General features: G+C 50.4%; 1 protein-coding gene across 5 annotated transcripts in view; it reads right to left on the bottom strand.

Annotated features, from left to right (window-relative positions):
- Positions 1 to 25,821, bottom strand: part of ZHX2 (zinc fingers and homeoboxes 2) — a 161,435-nt gene that overhangs the window by 8,017 nt on the left and 127,597 nt on the right. For 4 of the 5 annotated variants that reach the window (XM_042973357.1, XM_042973354.1, XM_042973355.1 and 1 more), the window contains one exon: positions 5,337 to 8,077. In XM_042973357.1, coding sequence (XP_042829291.1) covers positions 5,340 to 7,856 — 2,517 coding nt within the window. In that variant the 5' untranslated portion in view covers positions 7,857 to 8,077 and the 3' untranslated portion in view covers positions 5,337 to 5,339. Of the gene's footprint in view, positions 1 to 5,336; positions 8,078 to 16,572; positions 16,674 to 25,821 lie in introns of all 5 variants that reach the window. The other variant, XM_042973356.1, reaches the window with a different exon arrangement.

The following is a 25,821-nucleotide window of genomic DNA, read 5'->3' as shown; positions in this document are numbered from 1 at the left end:
CCACAAATAACCTGATGCATAAATGGGTCGAATCACTTATTATGGATGTCTCTGGACCAGTTACTTCCTCTCCTTGGGGCCCACATCCTTCCTCTGACAAATGAGGGAACTTAGACTTCATGATTCCTAAATTGCTACAAGCTGCCCAAAGCACAGTGAGAATTCCTAGCCTGAGAAGCTCCAGAATTAGGTAAATGGAAGTGGTAACAGTTAACTCTCCATTAGGTGCCAGGGCTGCGAGGCTAATGGGCAGTCCCTGAGAAGCATCACCCAGTAAATAACCAGTGAGATTCTCCAGCAGACCTTTTCCTGGAGCTGCTCACATGCATGGAAAGCAAACTGTCCCCAACTTCTCTCCTCTGTCAGCTGTCAGCTAATAAGGCTAATGAGTGATGGAAAATGAGGAGGAGGGAAAAGGGAAGGAGGACGGGAAGTGAAAGGAAGAGGGAGTGGGGAGGGGGTGGTAGGGGAGGGGGAGGAGGAGGAGGACGAGGAGCAAAGGACTGAAATACCAGATTCCAGACAACTGAAAGTCAACTATGTTTGTTAATTCTCAGGTTGGTTCAATACATTGCTATTAAGCAGCCCCTCCAAATTAGGCACTAGGGACTCAGAGATTAATAGGATATGGTCCCTACATTCAAGGGTCTGGTGGGGAGAGACAGAGAAACAGATAATTACAGTTTCATCCATGCATGCATCCATCCATCCATCCACTCATTCAAATATCTGTATTTAGACAGCTAATCTGAACAGACTGTGGGGCACGCATATCCTGGATCCTAAAGTGTAGCCAGGATGCACCAGTTGGTAGCCTTGAATTTTTTAAGCAAGCTGAACCCTGGAAAATATTTTTCACGAAATGTATCTCTTGTCCAAAGCCATCCCTAATCATGAGTTGGAAACTGTCAGGAATTGGGAGGTAGCCAAGTTAGTGCACGAGTCACTGTGTATTCGTGTTTGACTATAGTATTAAGAAAGAGTCAAGTCCTGCCGGTCTGCCCTGACCCGTGGCAGTGGTACCAACCGTGGTTGGGTCAGGCACTGGTGCCTCACAGATGAGAGGTGGTCTCCGGGTGCCACCAGCTGCTAGCTGAGGAACCCACGCGTCTCTCCGAGCCTCGGTTTTGCCCTTTGCACAACAGGAAGAAGGCCATACCTATGTCACGGGGATGAAGTGAGGTTTAAATGATTTAATGGATGTGCTAAGAAGAATGCCAAGTACATGGCATATACCGGTATATAGAAATTCTTAGTAGTAGGAGTACTGGGATATTCCATCTGGCCAAACATTGAGGCATATGTCTGGCAATGTTTGGCTCAAGTATTCTGACTCATTTTTAGGAAAGGAGGAATTTACTGTTCAGCCTCTTACCACGACAGGTCTCTCAATGGATAGCTCCATAACTGTTTGGCCGCGGAGGATGAATCATCACAACACAATTCAAAGGTAAGGAGTCCCTTTCTGTCTGCCCTCAAGGCTGAGTGAACCTGGCCCGAGTCAACGCTGTCGTGAGCTTGTGAAGCTTCGGCAGAGGGGATGCTGAACCACAGCAGAGGAGGAAACCCCACCCTGGAGTTTGCTCTCAGCTGCTCACCCAAGTTCATTCTCTCTCTCTTTCTCTTTCTCATACGTACATCCCATAACACCTTTTACGAAGCTGCAACTGTGCATTATTTTCAGGATTATCGTATGTGTAACAACTGAACCCAACTGCAGTTTCCTAAATAAATATGTGTTTAAAATAAAGGCATCACTGAATATTTATGAATTTCAAGAGACCCATGTGTTCGGTTCATAAAAGCTGTGAAGTAATTTGGAGGGATTTCTTCCCTCTAAGTTGAAAGGTCCCCTTAAGCGGGTGCCTCTGTCCGGGATGCCACCACCGGGCCAGACCCGCAGCCCTTTTCTCAATGCGGTAGCACCTCGGAAACATCAGGAAGCCAGTAGGGACACTGGGTGCTACCCGGTGTGAAGTAGACCATAGCATCTTGTTTGGGAACATTTTTCAGCTCACACTTGAGGGCATTCGCCATAAATAAACATAAAAGGGGGTTCCACGGTATTTCTGGGTTTGTGTGTGTGTGTGTGTGTGGGTGGGAGGTAGAAAACAGCCAGTTCCTTCATCTCTGAATTATCTAATATCAACTGTCAAATCTAAACACCCACCTCCCAACCCCACCCTGGGGGTCATCCAGAGACAGGGAGTTTCTGTCAGAAACAGAGAGGCAGAGACAGCAGTAGGAGGCGGGGCTGTGGAAGGGAGCCAAGGTGCTGGTTGGGAGAAGGAGGGTACGCTCCTTGGTTTCTGAGCCTCAGTTTCTGGGCCTATGAAAATATACAGTAGCTTACCTCTCGGCGTCACTAGGAGCACCAAGGAAGACCATCTGGGGCCAGAGCACTTAGCTCAGCCTCTGGTGCTCAGGAGGCCCTGCACCCACCCTTCCATCCTTCCTCCCTTCCCTCCAAAGCTGCTCCTTATCGTTTTAGCATTGCTTCCCCCTTTATGTTTCTCTTGGGCCTCTCGTGGGGCACAGGCCCGATGGTAGGCAGAAGAGCTGGGCATGTTCCCCTGTCGGTGCTGGTACAGCTTGGGGGAGAAGGGATGGGGACAGGTGGCCTCAGGGCCCCTGGGGAGCTGCTACCCCTAGACAAACCCCACTCAGCCATGGGGACCTGGAAGTGCCATCCCAGCTCACTCTGGGACACGGGACACTCACAATTCTACTCAAACTCGGCCAACACAGCTGGTTCAGAATAGCTTTTGCTTTCTGTGGAAAACCACAGTCATTTCTTCGAGTTGCCTTTTCTCATCGACTCCTGAACCCCGAACTCGGCTTTCTGGCTGTGCCCGAACTCTCTTGGTTCCTCAACTGTACCATTCCTTTTCTCATCTCTGGAACTTTCCTTGTCCGTCCCTTTCCACATGAGCCACTCTTCCTTGTCAGTGCACCGGCCAGTTCCTTCCCTTCAGCTAGTCTCTGAGACAGATATCCCTTCCTCCGGGAAGCCTGCCCTGACCTCTGGATGCCCCTCCTGTGTGCTCCAGTGCACAGCTGGGCGTGTCCCTATCACACCATGGATCACCCCGGCTAGTAAAGGAAAGAGCAATTTCCTCTCTCCTTGGCCTGACTGAGCACCACGTGAAAGGACTCTTATCTGCTTTCTTCATCCCGTTATCTCTGTCACTTAGCACAGAGACTGGCACATGGTAGGTGTGCAGAATGTATTTGCTGGATTGAACTGAACCCTATTGTCTACTCCGTGGCAGGAGGAAAAAGCAATCGTGTAAATTTATGTCATGCACTGGAAAAGGTCAATGATAGAAGACAGGGCAAGCTAGGTCTCAAAGGAAGGTACGAGAATAGCCAGAGGGAGGAACCAAGGTAGCCAGATGGTGGGGGGCAGTTGGTACTATTGGACTTTAGCCCCCTCCTGCCACTAGCCCCTCCCCTCTGGACTGCCTCCTCACCTGTACCCCATTACGATTCCCTCTTGAAAAGTCGGTGGGGGGGGGGGGGCGGCGGGAAGAAGCCTTGATGGCATCTTTGATTGGCTGTTCCTTCAACTGCTCTTTCACTACTGATGGAACCAGCTAAAATACGGTTTCTAAGAAGACTTTATGTTTTCATTTATTTCTTTACTGCTATTTCTTACTACGAAATAAATGAATTGATGAGGGGCATGACCAGCCAAAGTTGCCCGAAGTCGTTAATAAAGAAGCATGGTAATTTCCAGGGCTCCCTTCGGGACCTTATCAATCATTCTGGAGGTTCTTACCTTTGTTTCATTATTTTTAAAGATGACATGATGTGGGGGCGGGGGGGGGGGCTTCTGTTGCCTTTTAAGTGACCTCTGGAGAAGCCAATCTGGGCAGAGCGTAAATCACACCTCTCCCTCCTGGTTCCGAGCTGCCCGTGGAATGTGTCGGCTTTGGCCAAGGTCGGCTCTCTGCCTCCTGCACCCCTCTCCCCGCTGCCCCCTCTATTCTAAACCTACCACCAAGCAAGCTGCTGTGTTTTGAGGCCTTGATTTGCACAGACCTCTCGTGAAAGCACAAACACCAGGGCCTGGGTGCATGTCCCATCATGTGGATGACACGGCCATTAGTAACCATGGCAACCTCCCTTCCCAGGCTTTTGTGGCTCCACAGGCCTAATTTACACCAGTCTCTTCCAGATTTGAAGGGGTTCTGGGGACCCACTCAGCACAATTATGAGCTGTGTTATATAGTGAGAAACTCGCCTTCCTTCAGCCATGACTAGGCAAAGAGCAAAACCTGTCAGGTTGAAAGAAACAACCCCAAATCTCTGGCCAGTAAACTTGGCTAACTACCCTTAAAAATCCAAGAAAGGAAAGAAAATGAAAACAAAACAAAACAAAACAACACAGAAAGAAAAAGGAAAAGACACATCCTTTTCAGGTCCGTTTCTTACAGCAGCAAACAGAAAGCAGGCAGAGGCTGTGTCCCTATAACTGCTTGTAGACTGAGGAACGGAGAGGCCCCAGAGGGTGCGTCCAAGATATGCCACAGCGCTGTCACTCACGGGCAGGGCCTTGCAAACGAGGACACAAAATCCACCAGCCGCTAGTGAGACCAGGAAACCGAAGGGCTCCATAAGAATCTGCTTTTTGCTCCCTTTCCTGCTTCTATTCTCTCTCGCTAGGACTTGCACCCCCCGCCCCGCACATGCCTTAACGTATGTCCTCCTTACAAGGGACCAGGAGTTCATGATTTCTCTGGGGCCTTCTAGCACAGTAGATAACATCTCAGGAAGGACCAGGCGAGGCCATCATGTGGCACACGCCTGCCTATTGCAGACCACTGACTCTAGACATCTCGTCGTCAAAATTCCCTGACTCCAGGGAACGAGTGACTTATGATGGACACCTGGACCCTGAGTTCCTGGATGCCTGAGAGGACATGTGCTCCAGACCGCAATGGTCAATAAAATCTCCAGACCCCAAGCAAAGATGAGACTCCTGCTCCTTTCCTTTTTAAGTCTCCCAGACGCTCTGTCCGTATCTGCTCTCAATCTCTCTCTCTCTCCCTTCAGTAAACTCTGCTCTCACCTCCTGCTGGCTCACACCTGCTTTCCATCCTGCATGAAGCCAAGGACCGTTCTGACTGGTCCTGCGGGACCCCTTCCAGGTCCTCTGACCTGGCCTGCCAGCATCCCTGGTTTCCTTCCTTTTTCAAACAAGAACTTTTAAAAAGAACTCATCATCTGTGTCAACATCTCCGTACCCTACAACCTATATGGACTCTGGCAATACGGAGAAAGCAAGCCAGCATCCTCGCCTACTTTCCTGCGGGGAGCAGGGAGGGGGTTACCTGTTAGGCCTGGCCAGCCTCGGCAGGGATGCTGTCGGAGTCCGAGCCGGCCTGTTCTGCGGTGCCTTCGGCTGCCGTCTGACTCCAGCTATCCGACCTGTCTGAGACGGCGTCCTCCTCTCCGACCGTGACCTCCACCCAATCCACAACGCCCGACTCCTCATTCTCGTCGCTGCCCTGGCCGTCCCGGCTGCTGCCCTCCGACCTGTCCGAGGTGGCTTCAGAAGGCTTGGCCAGCACACCATCCTTGGCTTGCTCGTTGCTCACTTTCACCCTGGGTACCAGCTTCTCCAAGTCCTCTTCACAGAGCTTTTTGGGGTCCTTGTAATGTTGCTGACCCACGTCACTTCCATTCTTTGGGCTCTCAGCGATGACGGCTTTCACTGCTTTCCTTGGTGGGGCGTCGTAACCGTGATCTCCCGCTATCTGCTGGTGCTGGTACTGCTCCATCCACTTTAAGGTTCCGGTTTTTAGTAAGCACCTGTTCTCTTTGAACCAGCGCACAATTTCAGTTCGGACCAGGCCCGTCTTGGCTGCTAACTGGTCATACTCCTGGGGAGTAGGCCACTGGGTTCTTGCAAACGTGCTCCGCAGGAGATGTACCTGTTCTTGATTTTTCGTAATTGCTGGTGAAGGGCTGGGCAGAGAACTGGCTAACTGGGCACCGGAGAGCTGGTCAAGTCGAGACAGAGCACCATTGGGGGCCACCACATCTTGGCCTTTTTTGCCAGTCCCCATGGAATCCAAGACCGCTTGTTCCATGCTGTCCCGAAGCTTCCGTCTCTCTGAGAACCAGGATTCGATCTCTCTCCTGCTCAGCTTGGTTTCCACCCTTAGTCTGTCCAGTTCTGCTTGGGTCGGGAAAGAGCTTTTCAAAAAGCTGTCCTCCAGGGTTTTAATCTGACCCTGTGTTTTTTCTTTGAATTTCTGTGGGGCAAAGTCCGGGTACGCGTGGTACGCGCGGCCGTGTCGGGAGGCTGCGATGGCCAACTGGTCTTTGGCAAGGGATTCGCTGGTGATGTGGACGATGCCTCTTTGACACCGATACCGGTGATCGCTGAACCACTTCTTGATCTCACTCCTGGCAAGGCCGGTCACCTCGATGAGCCGATAGACCTCAGCATCGTCAGGAAACTGGCTCTGGAGAAAGCTTGCCTTGAGATGCGCAATCTGCTCCTTTGTCTTCTTGCGGTCACTGGCTGGCGTCAGCACAGGGTTGGCCACCTTGGGCGGGGGCTCTGGCACCTGAGCGATGTGTGGACGCTTGGGCTCGGGGGCGGCCTGGGGAGTCACTAAAGGCCTTTTTTGGCCATGGTTGGTCACTCCGGCCACGGCAAGCGTGATGGGGGAGCAGGAGACCGTTGTTGATCCGCTGGTCACCTGAGTCAGCACCAGGCTGGTCTGGCCGAGAATCTGGCACGGCAGAGCTGTCTGGAGGATGGGCTGTGACATCTTTGTGGGCGCCAGCTGGGCCGGCAGCACGGTGATCGTGGGGGGTACTGACTGGATGGTGCCATTGAACATCTTTTTCCGGGCCTCCTCCACCTCCTCCGGGGACCAGCTGATGCCATGCTTTAAGCGCTGTGTGGCAAACCAGATTCTGATGTGCTCTTCTGGGTGTTTGGAAGCAGCCGTCAGCCAGGACAACTCGGCCTGGGTTGGGTAAGGGAACTTGTTGAAGGAGTTGATCATGGTGGCATTCGTGTCCAGGGCAGAGTTGTATTTGGTAGTATTCAGCGGGACGGGGACCTTCGGGACAAGGTTGATATTTGGTGGGAGCTGGACAGAAGGCGTGACGTGCCCTAATGTGTCCTGGAGGAGCTCCACGCCTCCGAGTCTCGAGAGGATCTCAGCCGCGTCTGTCACCAGGCGGGCAGTCCCTTCCACGTGGTTCTCGGGCGTGGCCTCCTCCGGCTTCTTGGGCACCTTCTTGGCATCGGCTTTTGGTTTCCCTGGCTTCATGATGGGGGTTTTACTCACTGAGATTCCGGGATCACCGTCGCCGCTTCCGGGGCCGCTGGTGGTGATGGACACGACGTGGTTGGTGGCTTCGATGGACTGCTCTAAGACAGTTTGATTATTGCGCTTGATTAACTTCAGCTTGAAGTTGGTCTCCCCGGGATGGAACTTGGAGTTGTGGTCAGACAGGGAGTCGTACTTTTTGGTTGTGAAGTTACATTCGGCACACACGTATAAGGGGTTGAGAATCACATTGGGGTGCTGCGTGTCAACGTGCTCCGTGAACTCGTTCAGGTTTTGCGTGGAGTAGGGGCAGTATTTGCATTCATAACCACCTTGGAGTTTTTTGGATTGGTTTTCCCCTGTAGATTTCACCTCTATCACTTCATTTTCTTTGGAAGAGTTCTCGGGTTCTACTGTCCAACTGTCCTTGGTTGTTTCAGGCTGTGGTGTGCTGATTCCTTTCTCTTTGGCCCTGTCTCCTTCCTCGGGCACATCTTGTTCTACTACTTGTGATGTCCGAACCATGCACGGGGTTGTGGATTTTCGCTTGCTCGCCATGCCGTCTGTGTGCAACAGCTTAAATTTGGGGAGGGGGGCGGGTAGGGAAGGGGCAGTGAAATTTTTGGAGCAAATCAGATAAAAGGCTTTGGGCTTTATTCCCCCTCCAATGGCTTTGGCTTCCCTTGAATGCTGAAGTCTAGTGTTTGAGTGTTCAGAATGATCTCAGCACAAAAAACTGTAACTGCTCCAATGGCTAAACACAAGAGGCAGCATCATATCTGTGGGACAAGAACAAAGATAGGGTCAGTGTTTTTCCACAAGGCAGAAGAAACTAGCATTTCTTTCTAACCCACCCCAACTGGCACCCACAATAAAGCAGACACCTAGGTACGCACAGACAGTGAGAGAGGGTGCACATGAAAATAAAAGATCACATTCTTTTCTTCCTTTCTTTGGGAAGGGCAGTGGGAACCGGCCCAACGCAAGCAAAGGAGGGTGCAGGTCATTCGTTCATGTTTAGAGGCAAACAGATACAGAAATGCAATGAAGTCTCTAAGCTCTAAAGTGGTGGGTGGGGTGGCGGAGATGAGATGTCGAGATGTCGCTGGGCTCTCAAGCTGCCTTAATTGATGGTACATCAGAAGCAAGATGCTTACCTGGGGCCACCAAATGGTGTTTATATGGGTGTTAGAAAATGGATATCAACTCTTGTTTCTTATCACAGAAGTAAGGTCACCAGTATAGAAAATCCAGAAAATGCTTTCAAGTATAAAGGAGAAAAAAATCACCCTGAATACTGTAGTTCCTTTATTTCACTTGAAATGTTCCCTTTCTATAAATAATGAGCAAAATAATGACTTAAAAATGGCTGCATGATACCACCTTGGGGGGATATACACATGTGATACATTTAGTCATTCAGCTTTTGTTGGACATTTTTTTTTTTCTTCAATTTTTGGCTCTTCTCCACAAAATTGCAGGCAACACCGTGAGTCCTTATTTCCGGTAAGTCCTTAGGATGAATGCTTAGACACAGAAGCACTGGGTTAAAGGATATGTGCATTTTAAGTTCTCTTCACTCATTTGGCCAACTTTTCCATCAGCTGGCCCTTCCCCTGGCAATGAACGGGAATGCCCAACTTACCACTCAACCTACATGGAATATTACCATGAAAACGCCTTGCTGATTAGATAGGGTTAAACCATCTTTTTTTAAATAAATTTTTTAACGTTTATTTATTTTTGAGACAGATTGAGAGAAGGACTGTAAGCCGGGGAGGGGCAGGGAGAGATGGAGACAGAATCCGAAGCAGGCTCCAGGCTCTGAGCTGTCAGCACAGAGCCCGGTGGGAGGCTCGAACCCATGAACCGTGAGATCATGACCTGAGCCGAAGTCAGATGCTTAACTGACTAAGCCACCCAGGTGCCCCAGGGTTAGACGATCTTAATATACTTTTGTGCTTTCCTTCATTGCTAATCAGGTTGAACTGCTTTCATAGATTTACTTGCCCTGTGTGTTCTTTCCTTTTGAATTGTTTATTCGTGCCATTTTTCTCTTGTGATGCTCAGTGATTTTACTATTGATTTACAAGCCTCTATATTAAGAGTATCAGTACTTTATTGTATTTGTTGCAAAATGATTCTAGTCGATCATTTACCTTTTATGTTCATTCGTGTTCGTTCGTATATGGCATTTTTCGTGTTTTTACATGCAAAAGTTTTACGTTTTAGGCAGCAAATTTACCAACCTTTTTCTTTTGTGGCTCCTTTCGCTGTGATTTTATATATAGAAAGTGGTTCCCAGTTACAAGAAACAAACTGCTGGTTGCCAGAGAGGGGAGGGTTTGAGGGGCAGATGAAGTAGGCGAAGGGTGATTAAGAGGTACAAACTTCCAGTTGTAAAAAAAATAAATAAATAAAAAAGGTCCTGGGATGTAATGTACAGCATAGGGAATATACTCAATAATATTGTATTAACTTTGTATGGTGACAGATGGTAACTATGTGATTGTGGGGATCATTTCATGATGTATAAAAACACGGAATCACTCTGATGCACACCTGAAACTAACAGGATCTTATATGTCAATTATACTTCAACAGAAAATAAATAAAAATCACTTGTACATTAAAAAAAAAAGTGATTCCCTGCCTTGATAGCTGAGACATATCATTCTATGTTTTCTCAGAGTGTTTTAGCTTTATTTGTTACATTTAACGCATTTGGAATTCAACTGATCTTGGGTTAAGCTGTAAGATACAATTCTAACCATTTTTTTTGAGAGTTACCAATTATCTCATAGCATGTATTGTGTTCTCACTAATTTGTGAAATCATCTCTGTCATACATTACATTTTTACATATACTAGGGCGTTTCTGGGTCATTTATTCTGTGCCTCTTATCTAGCTATTGACACACATGACTTAATTTTTTTTTTTTTTTTGTAGATTAGAGTATGTTTTAATGTCTGGTAGAGTGAGCTCCTCCTTATCCTCTTCTTTGGCAAAACATTCCTGGGTTAGTTTGGTCATTTCTTCATATAAATCAATTCCCATAAATCAGAATCATCTGCAAAATAAAATCCTGTTAGAATTTCGATTGGAATTGCATTAAACAAATATTAATTTGGGAGTACAGGAACAATTTGCTTATCAGGAGTAGCAAAGTCGGGGAAGTGGCAGCGTCCAGTGTGTAAATGCACGGGCTGGTGTAGAGGGCATCTTTCATTTTGTGCTTAAAGGAGAAGGGAGATGTGTTTTGAAAGGAGTAGAGCTGACACCTGGGGAGAACGGAAAGGGAAAAGATGGCTGTTACCTCCTGTCCCTCCCGTTGCCTTGGGGTTGAGTTCCACTGAAGAGAGTGCTCAAGGGTAGAAGTGGAGGCTTATTTTTACGAGCAACCCTGCGGGACTGTGCCCACGCACATCTGCTTAGGGGCTCAGGTGACAAAGCTGAGCAGGACTTGGGGAGGGGCATTTCCCCTGTGAAGCCAGAAGCCAGTTATTCTAACGAGGAGCCCTGGCATTCCCACGCTGGACAACGTCATCAGCAGTGGGTGAGTGTCCCTCCGGGCACTGGTGAGGAGAGGACACGGGCACAGCAGAGCAGAGGCGACCGTGTCTTTTTGCTGACCACACCCAAACTGACATCTTCAGCCTCCATGTCCCTGCTGCTGAGACTCTTGGTTTCCCCCTCAGCCATAACGTTACCCCCTCCAGAGTTTCTCATCTCTGTCAGTGGCTCCACCATTGGTCATTCCGGCCCAAACTCTCTTGGGCCCACCCCAACTAATCCGTCAGCAACGCTGTTGACTCTGTCTTCAGAATAAATCTAGTATCTGACCCCTCGCACCACTTCCACATCCCCCCGCCCCTGCCTTGTCTAAGCTACTGTCCTCTCCCACCTGGAAGTCTGTGGCAGCCTCTGAAGGGTCTCTGGAGCAGTGGCATATTTTAAGATAAGAATCAGTTCATGTCACCTTTCTGCACAAAGCCCTTTCTCCAAGCCCTTATAACAGCCTGCAACCCCGGCACGTTCTGGCCCATACTTCCTGCTCCCCCTTGCGCGTCACATTCCGGCTGCTGGAGCAGGGGTATCCCTTCCATCTCAGGACCTCTGCCCTAACCTCCCACCCCCGGGCTCCTCAGTGCTCACGTCCCCATTTAAAAGTCATCCTCAGGGCATCTGGGTGGCTCAGTTGGTTAAGTGGCCGACTCCTGGTTTCAGCTCAGGCCATGATCTCACAGTTCGTGAGTTCAAGCTCTGCATTGGGCTCTGTGCTGACAGTGTAGGGCCTGCTTGGGATTCTCCCCCCCCCCCCCCGCCCCTCTCCCCTCACTCTCACTCTCTCACTCAGAAATAAACATTAAAACAAAAATAAAAGGCATCCTCCCACAGAGAGACCTTTCCTGACCACCACCCCAAGTAAATCAGTGCCTCCCTCATTACTCTGTTTCCTTACTCTGCTTGGCTTTGTTTTCTTCATAGCACTTTTCAATATTTAAAATTTACTTAGACATTTTGTGATTGAAGGAGGGAGGAGAGAGCATTTATCTACTTTTTTCTTCCTCTAGGACTTTCAATATGCCAGCCACTAGGCAAACGTGGCTCTTCGAATTTAAATGCGGCTCTTTCTTAATTAAAATAAAAGAAAATGAAAAAAAAAATCAGATCTTCAAGTTACACGGGCCGCATTTCAAGTGCTCAGTAGCCACACGTGGCTGGTGGCTTTTGTATGAAGCAGCGCAGAACTTTTCTATCGCTGAGGGACCTTCTACTGGACAGTGCTATTCTAGAACATAGATTCCATAGAGGCAGAAACTTTTCACTGTGGTTTCCTCAGAGCCTAGAACCATACCTGGCCCGTAGTAAGCTTCCTATGCATGTTGGCTGAATAATTAAGTTAACTCAGGATGGCTGCCTCGTGGGGCCTGTGGCTGATACGGAGAGAGGAGGCGCGGCAAAATGTCCTGCTGTGTGTGCACGTGTAGGCACCCTTGTGTGTGCGTGCACGTGCGTGAGTGTATGCGTGGGTGTGCGCTGGGGGCATGAGCAGAGGGGCTCTGTGAGGGGGAAGGAGGTCCTAAAGTGCCACAGAGGGTGTCCCTGTCGTGACAGCTGGTGGCTACATTTGCACACACTAGCCAAGAGACTGGGGAAGCTGAAATATAATTTTTAGAAATTTTTTAAATGTTTATTTATTTGAGAGAGAGGGAAAGAGAGAGAATGAGCAGCAGAGGGGCAGAGAGATAAGGGGAAAGAGGATCTGCAGCAGGCTCTGTGCTGACAGCAGAGAGCCCGGAGCGGGGCTCGAACTCACGAACCACAAGATCATGACCTGAGCCGAAGTCAGATGCTTAACTGACTGAGCCATGCAGGCACCCCTGAAATAGAATTTTTAAGCAAGGGAGCAAAAGGAAACTTTTTGCCTGAAAAACAAAGAAATCGGTGCAGGAATGGGTGCAGGGGAGGGAGGGGGAAGAGATTCTTCTTAGAGAAACTCCCCATACGTAGAATGACTTAAATCTGTTGACAAATGGGGCCCAGAAGTAAACCAAACTGTGGTAAAAACATCCTAAAACTTCTCAGTGTTCCAAAAACCGTGGTTCAGAATAAACAGCATCTTCTAAAACTCATTTGGCGACCAGGAGTCCAAACCACAGCAGATCAAAAAGAAGGAAAGATGAAGGAAGAGAAGACAGACGTGGGGGCAGGGCGCAGAAAACACGGAGCCTTTGAAGAACTCATCTCTCGGTGGGGGGGGGGGGGTCCCCGTGATGGAGTCACAAGAACCACGGCCCTGGGAAGAATCACCCCGGCACCAGAAGGGGGTGAGTGTCTGCACAGCAGAAGCACGTGGTCTGCCTTTTTGAAAGTCTGTGAGCCGCCAGTGGGATCGGGACCAGCGCCCACGAGGCCTGGGCCTCGCCGGCACGAAGGCTACAGTACTGCCAGCCGTCTTCAGGCTCGGACGGACACCTGCCCGAACTGGCAAAAATAAAGATGTCAAAATGCACGTTAAAAGTCCAGCACATCGCTTCCGTGCTGGGGGAGGGGAGGTGAGCATCACAACCCGCCAGCCCTGTGCAGCCGGTCTCACCCCGGCCGGCTTCCCAGGCGCATTCTGTGCCCGCCTGAGAACATTCGACCTCCGGGCGGCAGCGAGTTCTCCCCTGGATGCCCAGCAGTGGGGCCTGAGACACGATCCTGCCTTGGGGCGGGTGGCCGGAGCCGGTTAGGACTGAGCACATTTGTGCTTAAGATCCTGGCGCCCGGAAGGAGAGGAGAGGAAAGAAATCTCCTTCGTCTGTGACATTCCAGGCGTCCCAGGCCTCACAGGACAACTAGGACAGAGCGCGACAAGCACATGGTGCACGGAAAGGGAGCCAAGGCACCGACACAGACCCTTGCCTCCTTTGCGTGTTTCTGACACTCGGTTTTCCTTTTATCCACCACGGCATCCATCACTCACCACAAAGAAATCCAATGATGAATGAGAAAGGACAAAATCTTGGAATAAGTAACATGGGATGAAAACGGCCAGTCTCTACAGACCATCACGAACAACTCCCTTCCGGGCGTCCCCTGGGCTCTCTTCCCCCTTCCCCGCTTGGCGCCTCTACTTCTCCATCAGCCCCTCTGTGCTGTGCGTGGAACGCAGTTCGATTAGACCCCTGTGTGCTGAGTTTGGCTGTGGAAACGGGGCCCACAAAGAGGAGGAAACCGTGCCCTTGTCCTCAGGGAGCGCACAGCCGGCGTTATTGCTGAGCCAGGGCTGGAGCACCCCAGATGGGGAGGCTTAACCAACAGGAGTGTTTTTCTCACAGTTCTGGCAGTTGGGAGTCCATGACCAAGGTGTCTGCAGGGTTGGTTTCTCTGGAAGCCTCTCTCCTCGGCTTGCAGACGGCCACCTACTTGCCCTGTCCTCAGCACGTCCTTCCTTGTGTCTACCGCCTGGTCGCCTCTTCTCAGAAGGACACCTGTCACACTGGACTGGGGCTCACCCCAAGGGCTTCCTTTAACCCTAATCACTTCTTTAAAAACCCTTTCTGAAATACCCCACATTCTCAGGGGTAGGACTGTAACTCATGAATTTGGCAGGTGGCAGGGGAGACCCATTTCAGCCTGTAACAGGCAGGCAGGGGAGTGCCCACCGAATACCCTCCATGGTGCAAAAGTGATTTATTCGTGTAGACGACAGATACCGAGCACTATGAGTGCAGATGTGGTTCTGGGTCCCCAGGACACACGAGTAAACACACAGGAATCTCTGCTCTGGTGGGACTCGTGTTCACAAGCTGACATGAGCAGAAGCCCAAGAGGTGATGAGCTCTATGGGGAAAAAGTCAAGCAGTGATGAGGCTGGGGTGGGGAATGCGGTGACCTGCGACTTTAAGCGGGGAGGTTAGGGCCTCCCTCCACGAGAAGCCAGGGGAGCATCGGGACGTTGCACAGACAGGAAGGAGAAAGAGTTTATGAAACACAGAGCAGGCTGTGCTTAATTCCTTAAGACAGGGTAGGAGGATGGCTAATGGCTTCACAGAGGAGGGAATCGTCTTAGAAATAAAACGACCAAGGGGTGCCTGGGTGGCTCAGTCGGTTGAGCGACCGACTTCGGCTCAGGTCATGATCTCACAGTCCGTGAGTTCAAGCCCCGCATTGGGCTCTGTGCTGACAGCTCGGAGCCTGGAGCCTGCTTTGGATTCTGGGTCTCCCTCTCTCTCTGCCCCTCCTCCACTCATGCTCTGTCTCTCTCTGTCTCAGAAATAAAGATAAAAAAAAATTTTTTTAAAGAAATAAAATGACCATGATTTTGATTAACTGAAATTCTCCTTACTATGTGGATGAGGCCCCACAACAACTCTGCAGGGCTGTTGTAATGAACCTCAATTTATGGAAGAAAAACCCAGGCCAGGGAGGCTAAGTGCCTTGCCCAAGGTCGCACGGTGAGTTCATGGTAGGGCTGGGATTTGAACACGTGCTCCTGGCACATGACACAGCCTCCCCTGGTTAAGCAGAGTTCCAAGGGTGGGGTAGGATCCTGGAGGACAGAGAAAGGGAAGGGTGACTCCAATCAGAGGAACGTGCTCCCAGGCAGAGGAGAGAGCAGGAGCAAGGAAATATCTGAGGAATGGACAGGACTGAGGTCAAAGGGCAGGGCAAGAGGGCGGAAGCTGGGAAGAGGCTGGCAAGTCAGGTTAGGCAGAGACTGTGGAGGGCCTTGAATGTCACACTAAGGAGTTGCAATTTCATTCCACTCGCGAATCATGGAAGCAGCAGGGTCTTAGAGAGAAGTTCGTGGGGTGGTGGGGTAGGGATGGCAGGACGAGAAGGCACGTCAATGAAGGTAAGAACCCCCAAGCCAAGCAGATGAACAATAATCTTGACTACCCCCAAATTAAACAGTGAGGGCCCGGGCTGCCAGAGACACGCCTCCCTCTATCCTTACATTTGTTCTCTAAGCAGATGTTGAGGGCCCTTCCCTTTTCATCTTGAACCTTCTCCCACTCAGTTTGCACTCGCCCCCCCAAGGATAGCTGGATGATTCGGGTTTAAATGTGGTAAAACTGATTCTCCCTTAATCGTCTTCCCAACAGCAACGGCAGCTGGCATTCACCGCAGTCCTTGCACATTCCAGGTGTTCAGTGGCTCACTTGTCAAAAACCCTCTGCAGACACCGAAGCTCAGAGAGGTTAAGGAGCTTGGCCGAGGTCACACAGCCCGGAGCAGCAGAGCTGGGCTGCAAGCTTTATGGGGACCTTGCTAAAATACAGAATTCGGATTTGGAAAGTCTGGGGTGGAAGTGAGGTTCTGCATTTCTAACCGGGCCCCAGGGGAGGAGAGCGCATAGGTGGGCCACACGTGGAGCCTCCCCAAGGAAGCAAGTCCCCACTGCCACCCTCTCTCCCCGCCTCCTTTCCAGAGATGGGGTGGTAGCATTTCCCGACCTCTCCCTACAAGTGGCCTGCGGCCCTGAGGGGAACCAAAAACGGGTCAAACCAGAAGACCAGCCCCTGGAATCACTTTGCAAGGCGGCTGACACATAGCCTGGCTGTCAGATGAGAGAAATGTCCAGGCCGTCGAGTTCCGGAGGAAGGCACGTGGGGGAGGGGAGAGTCAGAGCCTATGGCTGGGGGGGGGGGGGGTGGTCTCCAGCCCAAGGAGGGTCAGAGGTCAGAGCAAGTCAAGGAGCCCGGGCCCCTCGGGCCTCCCAGGCAGGCTTTGCGTCACGCCTACGCGGGGAGCACATGGGCCGCTCCTAAGGAATCGAACCTTCGGGCTTTGGCGAGGATGCCACTTCTCATTTCGGGGCTTTTCACTGGGGCTGTCAGAGGAAATAACAGGGCTGTCTCTGGGCTTTCAAAGGAAGCATCCTGTCAAGACATCAAAGCCAAAAAAGATGCTTTTAGCTCTGCCAGGTCTTCTGACAGAGCTGTTAACAGATATCACCTCAGCTCATAAGGGTAGACCTCGTGTGCACACGCGTGTGATTGTTCCTTTATGTTCTCAAGTCACAACATCCCCCCCACCCCTCCGCTGCCCAGGGAGAAGGAATCCTGAAGGGTAGGCGCGTTGTGGCGGTGGCGGCTGGCAGGTGGAGTGGAGGAAGGAACTGGACGCAGGGGTCTCGGGTTTTGCTCTGCACTCCTGGCTGCCCAGCTCGCTTGTCTGCTTCCATTTGCCTCCATCTTTCTCATCTGTTAAATGGGAATCGCTTTTGAAACGTCACTCAGGAGACCCTGAGTTAATTCCTGGAGTTTTACGGATTTCTCCCTAGCCTACTGAAATCTAATGCGGGGGAAAGCCTACGATACGATGTGGCTCCCAAACCGTCAGGTACCCCCTGGGGTGCTTTGTAGAAAATACCCTTCCTGCGCCCCCGTGCAGACTTTAAAACCCGACAACCGAAAGCAGGCCCAGGAGTCTTTACTTTTAACAAGCAGCCACGGTGACTGACGGGCAGCCAGGTTTGGTGGCCTCGGCAGGAACGCGTCACTCGGCTTCTCCTGCTGCAGAAGTGGCTAGGGGGAGGCCAGTTCTGTGCCATGAAGACTGGAGAGGTTTCTTGCTGCATTCTGTGCTGGACTAGAGAGGAACGGCATGTCCCCAAGGGCGATGACAGTTTGGAGGACAATGCAGACGTGGGGGAAGAACCGTAGGAGGAGAAGGGAACACAGCATGCTGGATGCCTGCTAACGCAGTATAGGACACCTGTAGACACCACAGGTCCAGAGCAGCGCAACTGGTGGCTGGGGGAGGTGAACTTTAAGACGCTATTTCTTGGGGCGCCCGGGTGGCTCAGTTGGTTACGTGACCGACTTCAGCTCAGGTCATGATCTCACAGTCTGTGGGTTTGAGCCCCACGTCGGGCTCTGTGCCGACAGCTCGGAGCCTGGAGCTGCTTCAGATTCTGTGTCTCTCTCTCCCTCTCTGCCCCTCCCCTGCTCTCATGCTCTGTCTCTCTCTCTTTCAAAAACAAATAAACATTAAAAAAAAAAAATGATGCTACTTCTCGTGTTTTTATGGCTCCGTTGCTCAGCCAGACAATTTTTTTTTTTTTTTTTTTTTTTAAAGAAAAGGCGTTTGCTGATCTGGTTAAGGGTGTGAGCAGATACTGTTTAGAGGCATAATCTGTATTATCCCTACAACACCGGCACACGGCTATGATCTCCCTTTCACAGATGAGGAAACGGAGGCTCAGAGAGGTTAAATGGCTTGCTGAAGCGGGTAGAGCCCAGACAATTCTGGCCCTACACCCACTGCTTGGTCCCAGGAACACACAGTTGTTAATCGTGAACAATTCCATTTCCTGACACTGAGTCTATAAATTAGATTTCTCACAAATTCTGAGTGGCTTTCTCCCTCTGGGAGTGTTCGAAGGAGTACGATTCTAATTGAATTGTAATGTCTTTTTCCACTTGTTACTCGGAGATGCTCTCTTCTGAGCTAGGAAAAAGCCTGCATGGCCTCCTGTAGCCAAAAACGTTTCAGGGGGATGAAATGATGAAATGAAGTCTGTGGCCGGGGCACGTGGCCCACCCCCATCAGCGCCATCGTGCACTTAGGCAACACAGGGCTCCGAGAGGAGGCTGGTGTCTTGCTAGCCGTGAGGAAAAGTGGCGACCTGAGACAAGGCAGTAAGGACTCAGGCAAAGAAGGCCAGCGATGCCTGGGACGGAAGACCCGTTCTGGGCCCATGTGAGCCCAGACCCCAGAATTAACTCATTGACTCAGAAACAACGAATTCCACAGCTCCTTTGCCAGGTGAGACCTTAGCCTCATGGCTGTTTTTCCCCCCATCGGTCCTCACCGTTAGTGCCCACCTGGTTGGTGGAGACGGACCCAGGCTGGAGCTAGCTCTCCCCGGGTTTGAATCCCGGCTCTGCCGCTTACTGATGGAGAAGTCCCTCCTTGTCGGGCCACAGCCCGAATGCCCACCTCACACACCCCAAACCCACGTGCAGCCTGGACTGCTCCAAATGCAACAGACTCATTTTCAAGGGCCAGCCTCAGTTTCCACATTTAGAAAATGGGGGGTGGGATTCTCCAGTGGCAGGATCGGGCTGAATGAGAACCTTTACCGCTGGCCTGGTTCCCCAAACAGGTGACTTTAGTGAGCTGGTATTAGCAGTGAAGTGAGGGTAAGCTGTGCCATTCATCCTGCACACACACCCTGCTCAGTCTGCCCTCGGGTCACCTGACCTCATTCCCCAAGTCCCCCTTCTCAGCTGCCAACCCCCAGGGAAGGTGACCCAGCTCATCTGAGTCTTGCTGCTCCGAGATTTTCTTTCTCATGTTTTGTTCGTGCCCATAGAAATTTCTATGGCAACTGTGCCAATATTTTTAATCTTCCTAACTTTGCCTGTCTATTTTAAAGATTTTGCCTTCCATCTTGTTGAGAAGATCAAGGTCACGAGACAAAGGTCACCTTCTTCCCCATCTCCACACTCGTCTCTTTCTCTCCAGCTCAGAGGCGGTAGTGGGTCTCCCCGTTACCAGGCTAACCCCTCCACCTGGCCTGCGGGCCCCGATGCTCCTCAGGGACTCTAGCCCAGCACTCATCGGTGCTCTCAACTCCCCTCCTTTCCCTGGATCCCCTTCCCTCCGGGAACACCTCCATTTGCCATTTCCCTAAAAAAATAAACAAAGCAAAACAACAGTAAAAAGCAACACCGAATTTCCCAAAGCCGCTCAATTCTGCCCCGGTCTACACATTATCGCACCAACTCTCGCTTTCTATGGTGGAGGTGGGGCGCTCAGGCCCCCACTGAAGGAGAGACTGCTCCGGTCACTTGTCTCCGTGTGAGCCTGGACAACTTATGTCAGGCTTCTGAAGCCTCGGCCTTTCTGTCTGTAATTCGGGCATGAAAACGGTACCCACGTCAAAGGGTTGCCAAGAGCATCCAGTGAACGCCCTGGCCTCTAGGTTTGGCTCTGGGCCTCCGACATGGTGTGAGCGCTGAGCTTGCAATCCGTGTTATTGAGACTGTGCAACCATCAAAGCTCTCGAAGTTTGGGATGACTGTTGCTCACCTTTTCCAATCCCGTACCGTTCGCCCCTCACCTCTGAGTGCTCTGCCCTCCCTGCTCTGCTGATGCTTTTCTCTCAAACTGCCAAATCTGTCCCCACCATCCCCGACTCTGTGGGGCAAACTGCCTTCCTCCAATTCCTCCATCCCAAAGCTCTACACGCATCCTGGTGGACAGCCAGCTACCAAACAGCCCGCCCAGCCTGGCTCCTCTCTATAGGGCCCCAGACCTTCTGCTCCGACTGCTGGCTGACAGTGAGGCCAGCCTGTGTGGACAAAGGCTGGATGGGCCATTGTCCACTGAAACCAGATTTTTTTTTTTTTTTTTAACAAGGCCAAGATGATTCATGAAAACCAAGGAAAATAATAAATAAATTAAAATACCAGAGGATCCGGGGCGCCTGGGTGGCTCAGTCGGTTAAGCGGCCGACTTCGGCTCAGGTCATGATCTCGCGGTCCGTGAGTTTGAGCCCCGCGTCAGGCTCTGTGCTGACAGCTCAGAGCCTGGAGCCTGTTTCAGATTCTGTGTCTCCCTCTCTCTCTGACCCTCCCCTGTTCATGCTCTGTCTCTCTGTCTCAAAAATAAATAAATGTTAAAAAAAATTTTTTTAAATACCAGAGGATCCATCCCTGCTCAGTTGGAAAACAGATTCTATTCAGTCACCCCTCCTGGAAGGTGTAGCTGATGGGGAAATTTGGCAGAGGCCGGGCTGGATGGCCTCAGAGTCTCCTCCAAGTGTGTCTTCTCTGCCTCTGTGACCATCGCGGGGAGTCTCACGGACACCCCAAATTGAACCCTTCTAGAACCAAGCTGATCCCTTCCCTCCCAAACGTGGTCTTTCTGTAATGCTCCTCGTTCCAAATAAAAGTCCCATAATCTTGTCCTTTATTCAGGCTGGGAACCCGGATTCTCCTTCCCCTGTCCTCCCCCTGCCGCCTACTTTATTACACCGGGTCTTCCTGACTCTGCTGCTTTTACCATGCCTCCCAGGCCCTCACGCCTCTGTGCGAGGTCAGGTTCTCCTCTCGCCCTCCCTCAGCAGCTGCAAACACTCCCTCTATCCTGGCCTGGCCTCTGAGCTTCACCTGCCAGCGGCCTATCTCGCCTCCTCTGGCCATGGCAGTTCATTCTTTGCCGAGAAAGGACCCACTCTTGGTCCATGTGGGCCCTCCGGCAGTGGGCGTGGGACTTAGTTCTGACCGCTCAGAACCCCACGTCCTCCAGCAACGGCGAGTCATTACAAAGCAGTCAGAACCAGTGGGGTTCCCTCTGGGGCTTCTTCCGGAACCACTGGGAGACACGTGCTCCTTTCTGGTGGAGTTGCCGAGCCGACTGGATGCGAGCACACAGTTCGCACCACTGCCAGCGGCCTTCTTGCCACGCGAGGGGGAACAGACCTGAGAGTGGAGCCGAGCGCTGGGCTGAGAGATGCAGACAGTGAGTCCTGAAAACATCCCACTGAATGCCGCTCTGCCCGAATCCAACATACTTATGTCAGTCTGATGGGGCTTTCTGTCACCTGTAATTGAAAACATCTCGAGAGACACAGTTTCAGGCCAACCTCCTCCCTGCCACCATTTCTTCCTAAAACAGCAATTCTCAGCCCTTTCCTGCCATGACAGACATGCTGGGTGACATGCCCATTTGCAACATTCTCTCGTTCTTGTTGTGATGGCCATTATTCCACACCATCCCTTCCCACTTAAGGAAGATTCGCAGGATGTGAGCGGGAGTGACATTCATATAGGGTCACTTTTGCGTCCCTGCTAATCAAGAAAAGACAGTCATTCACAAACTTTACTACTTTACTTCTGAAGCAATACTTCTTGATAATACGTACCTCACAACTGATGCCATGACTGAACATCATGTTTCTAAACACAGATCTGACCACATCATCCTTGCCTTGAAAGCCTCGCTAGGGGTAGGGGGAGCTGGTTGTGAGACATGCTTTTCACCACCCGGTTCCATTTGGATACCCCCTTCCCATCCTCGAAACTTCCTGGTATTTTAAAAGGGAAATATGGCAGAGGACCTATTTTTTTTAGCAACAGAAACATGGGCCTTGGAAAAGAGAACGCAACTTAATTATTTGTTGATTCATTCATTCATTCATTCACTCAGTCGTTCATTCACTCCGTCCCTCAGGTCTGCTATATCCCAGTCACCGCTTTCGATACTAAGGAAAGGGGCGCCTGGGTGGCTCAGTCAGTTAACTGTCTGACTTCGGCTCAGGTCATGGTCTTGCGGTTCGTGGGTTCGAGCTCCACATTGGGCTCTGTGCTGACAGCTCAAAGCCTGGAGCCTGCTTCAGATGCTGTGTCTCCCTCTCTCTCTGCCCCTCTCCTGCTTGTGCTCTGTCTCTCTCTCTCTCTCAAAAATAAATAAACATTAAAAAAAATTTTAGATACTAAGGAAATAAGACAAAAGATTCCTGCTCTCAAGGCATCTATGATCAAGGAGGGGAAGACAGGAAACAAATGGAAAACAACGTCTAGATAGTGCTGAGTGATTTGCACAGAGTTTTGAAAAATGATGTGATGGTGACTGCACAGCCCTGGCAGAGAGATAATCAGGGGATGCCTCCTCAAGGAGTTGAGTTCTGGGCCTAGAACTCTATCGAGAACGAGCTGCCTTGACATGATTGTGTGTATCAATGACCACAGAGGGGCAGACTCACTGACTGCTGACGACATTCGATGCTTGCCGCGAAGTAATTTGCAAATTGTTCAGTTGTTATTTAAAAATTCTGTTCTCCCCAGCGGTGCTTTCTTGAAAGGCTTTAAAAAGCTTCATCGAGAAATACAACTTTTCACTTACTAACATGAAAACAAAACTCTTCAATAGTGTTACCATGGAAGAAAGTTCTTCTTTTCCTTACTGAAGATAATTGAGGAATTAGTTGAATCTGAGATAAGTGGAGAGCTCCAAACAGCTCCAAAAAAAGTGTTGGGGGGGGGGGTGTCATCTGTGAGTCTAGATGAAATATTAGAAAAAATTTTAATCTCCAGGTGTTCTTTGAAAAAAGTGGATTAAAAAACCAAAACTATAGCATACAGGTTTTTTTTTTTTTTTTTTTTTTTTTTTTGGTTTCTGAAATAGTTTTTTTCAAGTAGTTAAAATGAAGCATTGTCTTGATGGCTTATACATAAAGACTTTGCACCCCAAAAACCATACACTGCTCTCTCTTTTTTTAAAAAAAGATTTTAATGTTTATTTAGTTTGTGAGTGAGTGAGTGAGAGAGAGAGAGAGAGCGAGCAAGGCAGGGAGGGGCAGAGAGAGAGAGGAGGAATCCCAAGCAGGCTCCGTGTGTCAGAGCACAGCGTGACATGGGGCTTGAACTCATGAACTGTGAGATCATGATCTGAGCCAAAACCAAGAGTGGGATGCTCAACTGAGTGAGCCCCCCAGGTGCCCCCCATATTCTGCTTTCTTCGTGAAAGAAGCCAAAGGCTAAAAACCAGAATCGAGAAGGACCACTGGGCATCAAAGTTGGAAGGTTCTCAGAGGTGACCTAAGTCTATCCATTAGGTAAAGTCAACCAGGAGATGTGGTCACAGACAGAAGGCAAGCATGGCGAGAAGACACAGAATCCTATCCTTCACCATCATGGTAAGACCTCAGTGGCCCATCTTCCCGGGCAGGGAGGTGAAGTGTCTCAAGGGCAGTTGTGTTGGGGTGATGGGTTCTGCTGGGTGGCTGTCTGTCCTCAGTATCATGGTGACATCAAGGAGTTTTGAGCCGAGAAGCCAGTTAAGTAGAGTGAATAAGTTCACTGGCTTTGGAATTAGAACAAGTAGAGTGAATAAGTTCACTAGCTCTGGGTTTGAAGTGAGGCCCCACCTAACTCTTACTAGTTGTATGACACTGGCAATATATTTCACCTCTCCTAGGTTTGGTCTCTTTGTCTGTAACTATGGAGCTAATGCCTACCTCGTAGGATTGTGAGGATGTCATAAATGGTGTAATGCTTGTAAAGATCCCATCATAATGCCAGGTACCTGTAAATGCTCAACAAATGGTAGCAATGTTGATGATGAAGTAAGGGTTGCCCCTCTCTGATGTATTATTAACCAGTAATTATTACGGTAGAGAGCATACGTCAAAGGCAAGGTTAATCGGATCCCCCGGAGGGGCTCAAGCGAGCTCAGAGGCAAGCCAGGATGATTGGGAAACTGTCTTCGTGTCTGCCTGGGTTTTGTATCACAAACCTATCACACTGCACCATCTCTACTCCTTCTCTTTCTCTGAGCAATAATCTTGTAAAAAAACCCACAAAAACCAGCAACAAGATTAAGACACATGTTGAAGCAAAGTGGCTTCGTTATTTCTGTAGTTAATTCCTGGTGCTATCATCCTCTCCAAGGCAAAGCATCCTTTTTCTGGGTAGAAAGAATCATAACAGCCGCCACCAGACACAGGCACACACCCACACACCCACACACCCACACACCCACACACCCACAAACATGGCAAACCAGGGCTGGGAGCAGAGTGATGGGTTTCTGAAAGCAGGGGGAAAAAAAGCTCGCTGAGACAGAGAAAAAGGAATCGATTCTGGTTTTACGCATCACATTACATAAATAAATAAGGTGGCATGAAAAGTGTAAGATGGGCCTGCTCTGATTTACAATCCATCAAATTCTGCTATCAAAACATTTAGAGAGGCTGTGAGACCACAGGCATTCATCATATCGACAATTCCCGGTGTAACCTTTTCATTTCCCTCCTCGTGGGTGATGCGTGCTCACTCCATCTTCCTGGAGCCTGGAGAGGAGTGAGGTTTCTCTGTTCCCCAGGCACGCGTGGATCAGGGCAACACAGGGCTTTTTAGCAGTCGCTTATAGTCTCCTGTCAGATCCCTCTCTCCATTCTGTCCCCCAATCTGCCTGCAGCCCCCCAGCTCATCCTGTGCATCCCCCAAACCACAGCTCTCTCTTGAACCTTTCATCTCTACCTTGAAGGGACTTCCCTTTATCTCAAAGCCTTGGATAAAGACTGAAGGTTTACTCTTGCTCTCTGATAGAACGTGCTCCACAAAGCCATTCATCCACGCCACTCAAATCCCAGACGAAAATCACATGGGTTTAAACTGCATCCAGGGGCCACGGTTCTGCTTCTCTCTGCACAGGACTCAGGGTGTAGGAGGTTGAACAATGGCCCCAAAGATACGCAGGTCCCAACTCCTGGAACCTGTGAATGGGACCCTATATGGCAAAAGGGACTGGGATGATGGGATTCGGTTAAAGACCTTGAGATGGAGAGACTATCCCGGGTTACCCAGGTGGGTCTCAATATAACCTTACAAGGGGAGGGCCAGAGGGAGACTTGACTACAGATGAGAAGATGATGTGAGGGCAGAAATGGAGATGGTCAGACGTGCCTTGAAGGTGGACATGGGAGCCATGAGCCAAGGAATGCAGGCGGCCACTAGAAGTTGGGGAAGAAAGGAGTGGTTCTCCTCTGGAATCCCCAGGGGAAGCTGGCCCTGCCCACATCTTGGCTTTAGCTCGAGGAATCTGACTTTTGACTTCTGACCTCCAGAACCGTATGGGCATTTGTGCTGTTTGGGGCTACTCAGTCTGCTCTGGCGGGCCCAGGACGTGAACACAGGGCCAGGGGAGCCAGGGCTGCGGCCCATGACCTTCCTTTCACCCCACGCCACTTCTCTGGTGAACCCCTTCCTGCTTCCAGGCTGGAGAGAGCTGGGCTGCTGTCTCTTTGGAACAAGCTGGAAACCCTGCTGGACTCAGATCCACAAGGCCAGCACTTGCTGCCTCCCGTCTCCATTAAGTTGCCACAGCTAGGATGATTACCTCTGCTAGAACATTCCAGAATGACAGTCTTCAGAGGGACACGTGTGAGCACGCCCATTCACGCAGTGGCATGGCTGCTCACCCTACCCCCAGTGAGATCTTGACCTGACCTGAAATCAAAGAGTCTGACGCTCAACCGACTGAGCCATCCAGGCGCCCCTGAGCTGAACTGTC

This window comes from Panthera tigris, chromosome F2 (assembly GCF_018350195.1).
Source record: "Panthera tigris isolate Pti1 chromosome F2, P.tigris_Pti1_mat1.1, whole genome shotgun sequence".
NCBI classification, from domain to species: domain Eukaryota; kingdom Metazoa; phylum Chordata; class Mammalia; order Carnivora; family Felidae; genus Panthera; species Panthera tigris.
This window is presented reverse-complemented; position numbering and strand designations above follow the sequence as displayed.